Genomic DNA, 12,056 nt, shown 5'->3' on the forward strand with positions numbered 1-12,056 from the left:
AACCTCTGAGTTTCCATTGACAGCAAATAATAATCCAAATAAAGTTCTTCTGAGGGAAAATATAGACAGAGTGGTTGAGAAGGCTGCTTTTGCCCAAATAAGGATTTTTTGGAGACCCCATGTGTTAGATAATGATCAACTGACAGTTGGTCATGAGTTAATAATGCTGGATGCTGAAATATGCATACCATGTGGTATAAAACAGTTCTGAGGATGGAGACAAACACGGCTATAGTTAGACATCAGAAACACAAGGAAATGTGTAAACTGTTTAATAGTGTCTCTGTTTAATCCACGCAAATAATTTCCTAAGAACCAACACTGACTAAAAGGAACATTACACAACCATCTTCACAGTTAATGTAAAACTTGCTGTATGTCGCTACAATGTAAAGAATGATGATATACTTTAACTTTATTTCACTTTACAGATTTTTGTTTAAGTGCTTAAGAATCACTGAATCTCTAACACACAAAGATGGGCCTGATTCTGATCTTATTTACACCAGTGTAAATTGGGACTGAACTCAGTGGGTTTATACTAGTGTAAATGAGATTACAATTAGGGCTGTTTATATTTAAAACCACAGACCTCTGAGGTGTTATGCTGAGGATTATTGTCACTATTTCAACTCTTGCACACCCTGAAAAAGTTGCAGCTGGTGAAAAATGCAGCTTCCCATTTGCTGAGCAACACAGGTCACTGTGGACACATCACTTCAGTGCTCTGCTCTGCTCTCAGCTTGTGTCCCCCGGAACGCAGACCCAATTCAAAGTCTCTGTCTTGATATTCAAAGCTCTAGCTAGCTGAACAGCTCATCATTTTTCATTCTGTGACCATGGCCTCCCACGACAGCTACGCAACAGGGCTTCGGTGAAACTACCAAGGGAGGCATATGAGTACGGGACACAACTGTAACAGGAGCTGGGCCTGGACTATTGAAATCACTCCTACAAGAGATAAGAATGACTACGGACCTCTCTTCTTTCCGAACTGAAAATACAAAACTAATTTCTCTGACATAGCTCTCCCTCAATAAATATATCATCTATGCACACACACGAGCAGACTCATTCATTCACTCAGCTACATACAGACAAACAAAACTCCTCTAAACTAATGAAGTTCCATCTCCTACTGGATGGGACGATACAGAGATACGGTGAGGGATTGTTATTTCTAACTTAGTATACTTGCAAGGTGCAAGGAGGGAGGGAGCCATATCCATATCTAGGTATAGAAAGATTACTAGAAAAAAATGTGGGTCTGGAAAATTGCTGGAGAGAAGGCAGAATGTTGGTGCCACCAACATATATTCATAGACACATTTTTTAGAGCTCAGCTCGTAAAGCAGCTAGAAAAAGATTGTAATCATTGTGGCTCCAATAATAATTTTTCAGTTGATCACAATGTTGTGTAGGGGAGTTTCTGTAAACCTAGAGTGAAATGTTCACCAGTAACCCCATGACTTCAGTAGGGGCAGGATTAGGCCAAGGCTGAACACTTTGAAAAATCCCACCCTTACTGCTTGGGTGCATTTTCTACCTGATTCCCTTTAGCCCTATTCATTCCAATGGAAGTTACATGTAGATATCAAGAAGGGAGTACACTCCATAGTTCCTATTAGTCTCTCTGCTTGTATCCTCATCCAGTGTGAGTGACTCTAGCAAATTATGATGACATCCCAGTGCAATGGTAGAGTGCTGAGAAAGGGAAAGGGAGAAAGTTAAACCATAGCATTCTTATGTTTAAAGTAAAGTAATTTTACTTTCCAAAGTGATGTGGTACAAATGGGTAATGCAATAAGGGTCTTAAATAACTTATTTGTCATAATGTGAGCAGGAAGGCGTTTCATGGCTTCATAGCTCCTACTATCAATCCCAAAAGCAAGATTCCTGGAAATATTCCTTTTTACTCCTCTTGTGTGAATCTCCATGTTTCTATTTAGGTTCTTATACAATGCCCATTTCTTACCTGTCTGTCAGCTCGTCCGATCTGTCTAATCTTTCTATCTATGTGGGAGTGATTGGGTATGTAGCTATCTTATTATCAAGGTATGTAGGTCATGTCTTCATTGAGTAGTGCTGACTCTGCTCGAGAACAATTTAATGAATGCTAGTTTTTGCCAGGAATAGAAGGAAATGCTGCCGGGAAAACCTCCTTAACATGTGCTGTATGTTCTTGTTTGTCTTTTATTTTGTAAAGGTTCCTAATGAGAAGTTAGTTGCTAGTGGTTCATTGTGTGTTTTGCCCAGTTTGGATGAGATTAGCTGATTTACATGGGTTTGCAGAGCAGTGTCACTTGTTGCTGCTGTGTTTGCAGTCCTTTTGTCTTGGCTATTACATAATCAGTTATGTCCGTTCATCTTTTTGCCCTGTTTTTTTTTTTTTTTTTAATCACAGAATATTCTAAAGAGTCAGATTTTTATTTTGCAAATGCTGTGATCTGCATACAGTTTTGTCTGATACCACGTTCAGAGTCTACTGTAATTGGAGGCAACATACAGAGGTGTCCATCGAAGTTTGTGGACGTGGAGGCTAAAAGTCGCTTTCACTTGGGAGGAAAGAAGAACTTTAATGAACAAGGGTCAGATGCTCTAACACAATCTAGCCATGTCCCACTTTATAATTAAGTATGAAAGCTTCTTCTTTATGGGCTAATCCTGCTCCCCTTACTCACAAATCTAATCCTATTGGACTGGATGTAGGGTTCAACTCAGCAAAGCTCTTAAACGTGCTTAACTTTAAACATGGTGACTAGTTCCACTGAAGTCAATAGAACTATTTACATGCATGTGCTTTCAGTACTTTGTTGAATCAGGGCCTTAACCTTTAATGTCCATCTGCCTGTTTAAATGTTCCAAAAATCCACTCTTTTCTTAAATGCTAACATATCGAAAAGGCAGCAACAAGCCCTTATACCAAAAGTTTTGAGCTCTAGCCATCTAGCAGTGAAGAAAATTAGTCCAAGCGCTTCATCCTGCATGGTTCAGTGCCTTCAGTTTGTATTGTGTTCAGTGAAAGTTGAAAACATTCAGTCCTTTGCAAAACCAGGCCCTTAATTATCCAGTATGATAAGTGCAATACATCCAGTGTTATTATTTTTAAAAAAATAATTAAAATAGTCACCCACGCAGTGGTGGTCTTTGCCTTTTTTTAAGCAGTAATCTGGGGGAGAGGGGAAGACAAACCCAAAATCAATCTGCAACAAGTCAAATGTCTCCACATTAATCCCCACAAAAAAAAGTGTCTGTTCCACTTATTTCCAAATGAGGAATGTTTTCTTTATAGAGGTAGCAAATCGATTTTCCCCACATTGAGAATAGAATATCTCATTTCCAAAACAAAACCTTTAGAAATGGTTACACAAGTATACTCTGTATACTTATGAGTTAGAAAATTGTTCAGATGTTTAGTGCCCCTCTCAGGGATATTAAGTCCACAATATAGTTTTCAGATCTATTCTGACATGTTCCATTATAAATCCACAGTGTATATAAATTATAGAAAAGAATGAGAAAATTCTTGGATTAGAAAAACATGAAAAAAATACTTTAGTATTAAAACTTTTTGGAGACTCAGAATATTTATCTCGAGTCTGTTTGTAAGTGTGTGATAGATAACCACACAATAATTGACTAGTGTTTATAGCAACAGCAGTAAAATAATAAAATACTGTTATAAAGCGAAATATTGGTCCTAAATTTGTGTTAGAAGGGTTAATATTAATCTTTATATTGAAAAAGATGTGACCCTAGCCTGGTTCCCACGGAAGTCAGTAGGAGTTTGCCATTGACTTCCATGGGGGTGTGATGGGGTATCTGGTTTACAGAAAAGTTTCCCCAAAATTAAAATGACTGAGGTTTTTCTAAATAAGGGTCTGATTTTCCACCCTAGCCTGACACTTGAGCATAATCCTTGGACTTGCTTTGTGGACTACTTTCATTTCACTTCCGTCTGCACAACCCTGTGCTGTATGCCAGACTGTCTGCCCTATCCTCATTGCATGGGCTCAGCTCATCAGAAGCTGTGCTTTTATCAGTCTCTGTGCAGTGGGTGCTGCTTCCAGCAGGCAGGAGCCAATAAATGGACTTGTAAAAAAATTATATGTAAAACCTGTAACTTGGGATGTGGGGATGCGGTGAGAGATATAAAAAGAGAAGGCCAAGAAGAGGAGGAAGTCAAGGGGCCAGCTATGATTCCAAAATAGCATAAAAATCATCTAATTCTAGGCTAGTTTTTGAGACTTCACCTAAATATAGTAATATGTTTATTTTTATTATCCAGATACTGTACAATGCTAGAAGCTCCTTTGTATGGGGAGTGAATGGTAAGGGATCCTTCATTATTACGGTGGTTGGCTTTCTAGTAATTGTGTTTTTAAAAGCACAACATGTAATAATATGCTTCAGCCAAAAGCTAGCTTTTTGCCAGGCTACTCTGTGTGTGCCATTCTCTGTGAGTGACTGTCTGCCCCTTTCAGGAAGGCTTGGTCAGCTCCTGGGTTTTCTGGGATCCGTGGCCTGGTACCCACTTCTTTACCTTAAAAGTTGAATTAAAAGTCCAAGTGCATCTGCACCACCCTTTGCAAGGTGCTTGCCTCCTGAATGAAGTGATCTGGGTCTGATGCACTGTCCCATTCTCATCCTGCTGAATCTAAAATGTCTCAGTATTCCTTGGGCCCCAGAGAGCGCAGCAGATAGATATTCTAAGCAGATAGACACGTGTGCAGTTGGCGGCCAAACATGTACGTTTCAGGGCTCCAGATTTGATTTTTGTAAGCCAGGGATTGCAACAGTGAAAGAAGATTCTGCTAAGAGAAGGTAGAGAAGAAGGTGGGAAGATCTATTAGGCACCCACCTTGTCAAAGGCCACAATGGAACTCCCATCTTGTAAAAACTGCCCTTCTGAACCCAGTCTTACGTGGCGTCCAGTTTATAAAACCTCTCCTCATTCCTCCCGTGAGAGGTGCTCTAATTTGACCCCCAGCGTTATGATCACGCTCCCACATTCCTCAAAGGACAATTATTCCATGGACCTTCTCCCATTAGCCAAACCTGTACCATAATTCTCCTGTCTGGTTTCAAATCACCGCTTCAGTCCCACGCCAGATGTCCAAATCTTCCTCCACCCCTCATTTGACTGTGGACCTCAATGTTATTACAAAGTCACTTGGTTTCTGTATTGGTACAGCTAATCATCTTTGCTGTAGGCAAAAGTACTGTTGCTCTCTCCCCCCCCCCCCCCCCCCAATCCTTTCACAAAACAGTAACAAGGAAATAAATTCAACAAGCTGCAAGCAGCAGTATGGCACTACAAGTTAGAAGCAGAAATGCAGAACAGCTACTCCAGCACATTCTTCTTCTAAGGAAGTGGTGATAGACATTTTTGTTCTTTTTAAGTGTTTCTGAAGCGTTAAGACCTAGAGGCCATGATGAGAAGTCATATCAGGAAATAGTTATGCAGATCAGAGAGCCCTGAAAAGGTCTGGGACTTTGATCATGGGCATTACAATTGCTTAGACATTCGCTAGAATAAGTAATATAGAGTGATCAAGAAAGGGTACATGTTTTAGGCATTACTACAGGACTGTTTACTTACATGGTTTGTTGAGCAGCCAGCAAAGTCCAAAGTTATTTTGGACTTAGCATGCGTAAGTGATCCAGGTATGACAAATGAGGTAATACATTCCACTCTCATTAAAGACTCTTGGCTGCAGCACCAATTTAGACATAACGCCAGTGTAGCTGGATCTCAACTGAGCTAAAGCTGCTTTTTCTCACCCTCCCTATAACAACATGTCTTTTATGTCAGTCAAAATACGTGAATCCAGTGAATAGTATTATCGTGAGGCTTCAACTAGTTGGATTTGTGATAATAATCAATGTCCAAAAATACTTTAAACTGTAACACTATCCTACAAAACCCAGCCAGGCCAACCCCAAGGCTGTCGTCCCCTTGTCTGTACAGACACTCCAATATGGCTGTACCCATACGGTGCTATGAGATCTCTCCAGTATCTTCGGGACATGATCTAAGTAAAGGAAAGGTTGAGAGCGTAGGTGTGTATTAGTCTGTTTGTATAAGGCTCAGAATTTTAACGTTACATAAACATTCTACATAACTGTACCGCAGCCCTGTTTGCATCAATATATGGAGGAACAGTCTTTCAGTGCATAGAATGTACTGTATACACTATAATAGCTCCAAAGTTCAAATATGCTATTTAATAGTCCTCAAATAGTCCATGGCCAGTACTTTCCCTTTTGTGCAAAAACGCACAGAGAAGAACAAACTAAGAGAGTGAAACCCATGGCTCTGTGAGGCTGTGAATTTGATGCTTTTTTCCCTTGGTTTGACGAACTTGCAGTGTTACATAGGGTTGGGCCAATGGAGGCAGGAGATCGGTGGCTTCAGCCTTGCAGATTCCTGGCCAGACGTACAAAGGGACTGTCCCTCCACACTCCCCATCAGCTACAGCAGGGCCAGGAAGTGTGTCATCATCGGTTCTTGGCCCACACTATGGCCTTCTGGGCGGGGAGAGTAAAGGTCTCAGGGCACACAGGAGTGATTGCACTGCTTTGAACAGCATTAACTTGATGCCCCCTTTTTCTATGGTTCTTTTGAGAACATGCTGCTATGTGTGGCTTCTCTTCCACACCCTTCCGGGGCCTCCTTTTTCTGCATAGCAGGAGGGAAAGAGACGGCCATGTGGAGGGATCAGCATGTGTAACTGTCTTCCCTTTGGAGGCTCCACCATACTTTTTTCTACCATTTTGCTCCCCTATGAACTGCATCATCCTAAGGATGTGGAAGGAGGCAGAGCACAGGGCCACACACATTTACTCACAGTAACAGGAACTTTGTAGCTTTGATGTTTGCTATGTCAGTCTTTGACAGTGCTATTAAAAGTAGGCTTTGGGCCTAATACACCCGAGGCCAAATTCTTGCAGGTGTAAAGTGAAGATGCAGGAGCTATGCCAGTTTACACTAGCAGATAATTTGGCCCTCTTTTGTTGTGCCACTTACAATGTAATTTGGGGCAATTGCAGTCTGTCTGTGCAATAAAAAGTCTTGTGGCATTTTTTGTGATTTATTTTTAAAGCTATGTAATGTTCAGCCAAAGTCTGGGAGGAGGTAGGTTAGCAAGCAGGACAGAATAGTTAAATCTTATTTTCAAGATACCAAGAGCTAGTTAGTCATGGGAAGGACTAACCGCAAATTTTCTTTTTAAAACATGTTTTTATGTGTATTTTGGCTAGAGGAAAAAGAGGCAAAAACTTATGGACATAATGTTTCCTTTCACACTCAGAACTTACCAAGAGCTGGATGGTGAGATTTTTCTTTTGTTTGATTGTCATTATAGAAGGAGTTTGTGGATAATCACAAAGGGAATGTTTAGAAAAAGATGGACATAGCTAATGATAGTTAAACTTGGTTTCTTTCATCAAATGAATATTCTAAGGGTGTTAATCCCATTCCCAACCCCACATCCCCCATGAACCAGCTAGTAGGGAAAGAGAAATGACACACCTTGCATTGCTGTATAACACTCTGGTGATCACTGCCAACTCTGCATGTAGTGGGCCAGTTGAGCACAAAAAGTGGATGGGTATGGCTCAGGAAGGTGGGGGATGTGAGAATTCAGAGCTTCTCCTCAGGAGCCTCTGCTGGCTGACCCCAGCGGCAATGAAAGCCATCCCCCTTCCTGACATTAACTCCAAGGGAAGGAGACAGCGATAACTCCACCTAGCCTCCTGGGGAGGTGAATGTCCCCTGGAATGCATTCCCTCTCCCCTCAATAGCAGGGAGATAAGTAGTCTATATTTCTCTGCTCCCCCACCCCAGCGTCAGTGAATGACCTGCTGTCATTTTGTTTCCTGCCCCATTGCAAAATTTTTGATCACATGAGTGAAGTATCCATGATCTTTCCATAGACACTGACCTCTGATATAGAACCTGTGAAATATTCTCTTGCAGTCTGTGTGTATGATTTTTACTGTGCTGCCAAACCTCACCCCACCTCACACACAGGGAAAAGCGTTCCCATCGCTGAGCAAATCCTTATAAATAATTTTTCCTGAGAATTTACAGCAAAGATGTCATTAAGATGTTTTCTGGCATGGGAAGAGTTGTCAAGGTATGGTTGTCATCATGGCTTATGTAACTGTTGATATTCATGACATTTCCATTTCATGCTCTTTCATCTAATCAGGAATATGGGACTTTACTACCAGGAAGTAGTAAGCTGAAAAACAAGATCATACATACTGTGCACATACCATTTTCTTTGCCAGTAATTTGTTGTACTTCCCTTTTATTGTTTTACTTTTACAAATATTTGTGTTTGAAACAGATCTTTCTTCATCTTCACCTCTTGCTTGATTCTGCAGTGAAGTCATAATCCATTGCCTGATCAAGTAGGAAGAACAGATGGGTTGTGAGGGAGAAAATCAGATTTTAAGAAACAAGGGTCTGATTCTCCACTCAGTGTATGAAATCATACTGCTGCCAAATGGCATCACAAGGTGATGAATTAGGTCCCCTTTATCTCTGTTAATTAGCAAAAGTGGCCAGCAAAATTAGTAAAGGGCATTTGAAAAGTAATAGATCTAAGATGTTATGCCTTTTTCCACTGGTCCTTTACTTCACCTGCATGTCCATTGCCCATTAGCACACCACTAAAATCTGTGGTATGTTAGCTCATGCCTGCTATATTTTGCAGCACAGCTGCGTGTGTTTTACCTGGACGTACCTGAAATGTCTGGCAGAATGCAGCAGGTGAGGTAGCATATTCTCCAGTGCAGACTTTCCCTGCTCTGTTTTAGATTGCTGTCTGAGCCACAGTTTTAACTGTGAAGATAACTTCTTGTTGCATATACACTTTTTGTGAGTGAATATAATCCTCTTGATGAACTACTAAAGAAATAAACTTTAATCCTGAAGACCAGGATCCACTTTTAAGCACATGAGTAATCTCAATGACTTCAGTAGAGGTACTCGCATGCATAAAAGAAAGACACTTGCCTAAGTACCTTGCTGAATCATGGCCTAGACAAGTAGGTTTGAACCTTTCAAATTGTGAGCAGGCGTTATGCAAGTTTCATCACATAGTTCTGCCAATGCACATCCATCCTGAACTTCAGCACATCTATTATCCTAATGTCTGAACCTGTGGAGCAGAGATCTCCAGTGCTATGGAATTGTTCTGGACTATGTGGTGACTTATTGATGGGGACGAGAAAGACCTGACAGAATACATTTCATTTGTAATTTAAGACTGAATTGGATTCCGGTTGTGCAGAAGCTAAGGGCATTAAGAGAGGATCGGCCCAGATCCCAAACTGAAAATATCACAACTTAGTACAGTGACATTCAGAGCTGAAACCAAAGCCCTTGGATTTAGGCTGTTTGTTCAGGCTCCAGGGTAGTGTGGTCATTATGGGGTGCACTTCCTAAGAAGCGCTAAGTACCTTTCATCCTTTAAGATGCACTGCACTCAGCAGAGGTTCCAGTAGCATTTCAGTGGCTGGGTTTGCTCCCTTCCCTTCACTATGTGAGGAGAAAAGACCACACAGCCAGGTGGGCAAAGAGTAATATGTTGTAAAATTTACAACAAAAATGGCTTTTATTTAAACTGATAGTATTTCAAGTCTACCAGATTCATTTTTAGACATAGGGTATGTCATGTTGACTAGAGAGATGACAAATAAGTGCAAACTGTTTTCTCTAGCTATTTGTTAAAAGTGTTACTTTCGTTTGCTTTGCCCATGTTGACTTTCTGTGACCACTCATGTTATCAAATCTCACTGGCACAAATATTTGAAGAAAGTGAATTTCAAAAACATGTGCACAAATATTTACAGAAACCAAATTTTCCATTCCCACATATACATGAGCATTCATGCCAAATTTTTTCATTCAGTCAGGATGAGAACAGGAAAAACAATACTGCAAATTATCTGATCAGTCACAACCAGTCAACACATCTTGCATATCCAATACTCTCAGAAAATTGTTCATAATCAAACTGCAGAGTATTTTTAAAAACTGTAGTAGAAATAATTATGAATATAAATTCCAGGAAATAGCAATTTGCTCATGAATATGCCACAAGCCGAAAAGGAGGCTAAATTAGTCAGATACATGATTTGATATGAATTATTCGTTCAGCTCTAGTCAATTCTCACCAACTCAAGAGCACAAAATGGATATAGTTGAAATTTAAACAGTCTTAGAACAATATCTTTATCCGTAATGAATTTGGGAGCAAATGTTAATGGATATGTTTCACGTGTGAATGGAATATTTCAAATATTATCTTTTATGGAGTGGATATTAGAGGCAAGTGCTGTCTCCTAAGTCAACAGAGTGAAAGGCTATTGTCAGTATTAATTTATATTGATGCTTTTCTGTTACTTGTGTATCTGATTTGAATTAGACTTACGTCAGATGTGAGGTAGTTCTAGACCATGCTGGAAAGAGCCATTTTTCTGATGCAATTCCTTAGCAACTGAAACTATGCAAAAAAACCCTGGTTTTCGAACAGTTTTGTTTCACTCCTGCCATTTAATGCTCAATTCAAGCTGCATTTATATGCAAACTCAATGTACCTGGAATTTAGTAACAAATGTTTTTTTTGCTTTTAAAGCTTTTAACAAAACATTAGCAGTGCTTTTAGTATGAAACAAAGTAAAATGCCAAAACTCAGGATAAAAAGTATGTTTGAAAGACATCAAGTGTTGAATGAGTTCTGCTTGTTTCTTTCTAAAAAGAAAAATAAATAAATAAAAATAAAGTAGTTCAAATACAAGTACCGTATGTTGGGCTAAAATTCATCCCTGTAATTCTAATTACTTCAGTAGAATTGTGCTAGGGATGAATGTGGCCCATGCGTTCTATGGTGGTCATTAACCTTTTAGTATTTGTGCCAAGTTGTTATAAATTGAGGAAACTTTTTTTTTTAACACAGTGTCTTTTAAACAAGATATTAACACCTTGGCTCGAGGCTAAATATAGCCCAGGATTTGTGGAACTCAATATCACATCCTAACGGTGTGCAAGAGGTCAGAATCAGCAAAACAATTAAGATGAAAACACAAGCTCCAGTTATAAATAAAATGGGATAGTATGGCACTAACTGGCAGCCTGGCAGCGAAAGCTGAAGTCCTGCGAGCTCATCCCACACTCTGTGCTAGTCACTCATCTATGTTTATATGAGTAATGGAGCAGCTGGGGGAGGGGATTTGTAAGCACAGAGCAAATACTCTTAGTGCTCATTTTGTGTAAGACTGACATCCACACCAAGTCGAGACTTCCAGGGATGTAGTGTGCAGTCACATGCTGTAGCATTCATGAGTACAGATATAAATCAGACAGATGTTTGTCGACTGGAATGGGTAATAATTTCTTTATTTTTTTGTTTCATTTTGCATGTTCGCCTCAGAGGACAATTTCAGTATTGCTTTCTGTGGTACTTTTCAATAAGCAGAATGTGCTTCAGTGGATTTTTTACAGTGTGTCAGTGCTGAAACAAAAAGAGGATGTTTTTTGGACTTCTTGTTTTAAACCTAAGACTGCTATCTTTTTTTTTTTTTTTTCTAAACAGACCAAATATAACATTGTTATTCAAAGTATAAAATCAAAGTAGCACCCTGTGTTGTGTTTGCAAACTGATTAAAATGTAAAATGTCCTGAAACTACTGGCTTACTGTGTGACAAATGTAAGATTAGAAACAATTAGAACACACTCAAGAGGTTTGTGTTGTTTAGATTTCTGACATTGTTATAATCATCCCTTGAAGTAATGAAAACAATAGTTACCTAGAAATTGAAGGTTTAAAGCAAATTATCTTCTCCAGTATAGTCATTAGTTAATCATTGTTTATCATTTTTAATGTTGCTGGAGTAGTCTAGTAACTGAGGCTGATTTAAATTTGAAAGGATATGCAGGACATTTTTAATATTGAACAAAGCATCTGCTTTGCCTTTTATTTCTGTATGTGGGTTATAAGGGGTCTTCTGCTATAATAATTGAAAGAGAAGTTTGATTTTT

The 12,056-nt window shown here is 39.5% G+C and overlaps 1 protein-coding gene across 3 annotated transcripts in view; it reads left to right on the plus strand.

Moving 5' to 3' along the window:
* ARID5B (AT-rich interaction domain 5B) overlaps positions 1 to 12,056 on the plus strand; it is a 136,256-nt gene that overhangs the window by 84,196 nt on the left and 40,004 nt on the right. The window contains exon 1 of one of the 3 annotated variants that reach the window (XM_067552582.1): positions 11,249 to 11,400. The exons of the other annotated variants lie outside the window; for them this stretch is intronic. Coding sequence (XP_067408683.1) covers positions 11,397 to 11,400 — 4 coding nt within the window. The 5' untranslated portion in view covers positions 11,249 to 11,396. Of the gene's footprint in view, positions 1 to 11,248; positions 11,401 to 12,056 lie in introns of those variants that run through there. 3 annotated transcript variants of the gene reach the window in all.

This window comes from Emydura macquarii, unplaced genomic scaffold, assembly GCF_026122565.2.
Source record: "Emydura macquarii macquarii isolate MOO-44397 ecotype Brisbane River unplaced genomic scaffold, CSIRO-AGI_Emac_v2 contig_1390, whole genome shotgun sequence".
Lineage (NCBI taxonomy): Eukaryota > Metazoa > Chordata > Testudines > Chelidae > Emydura > Emydura macquarii.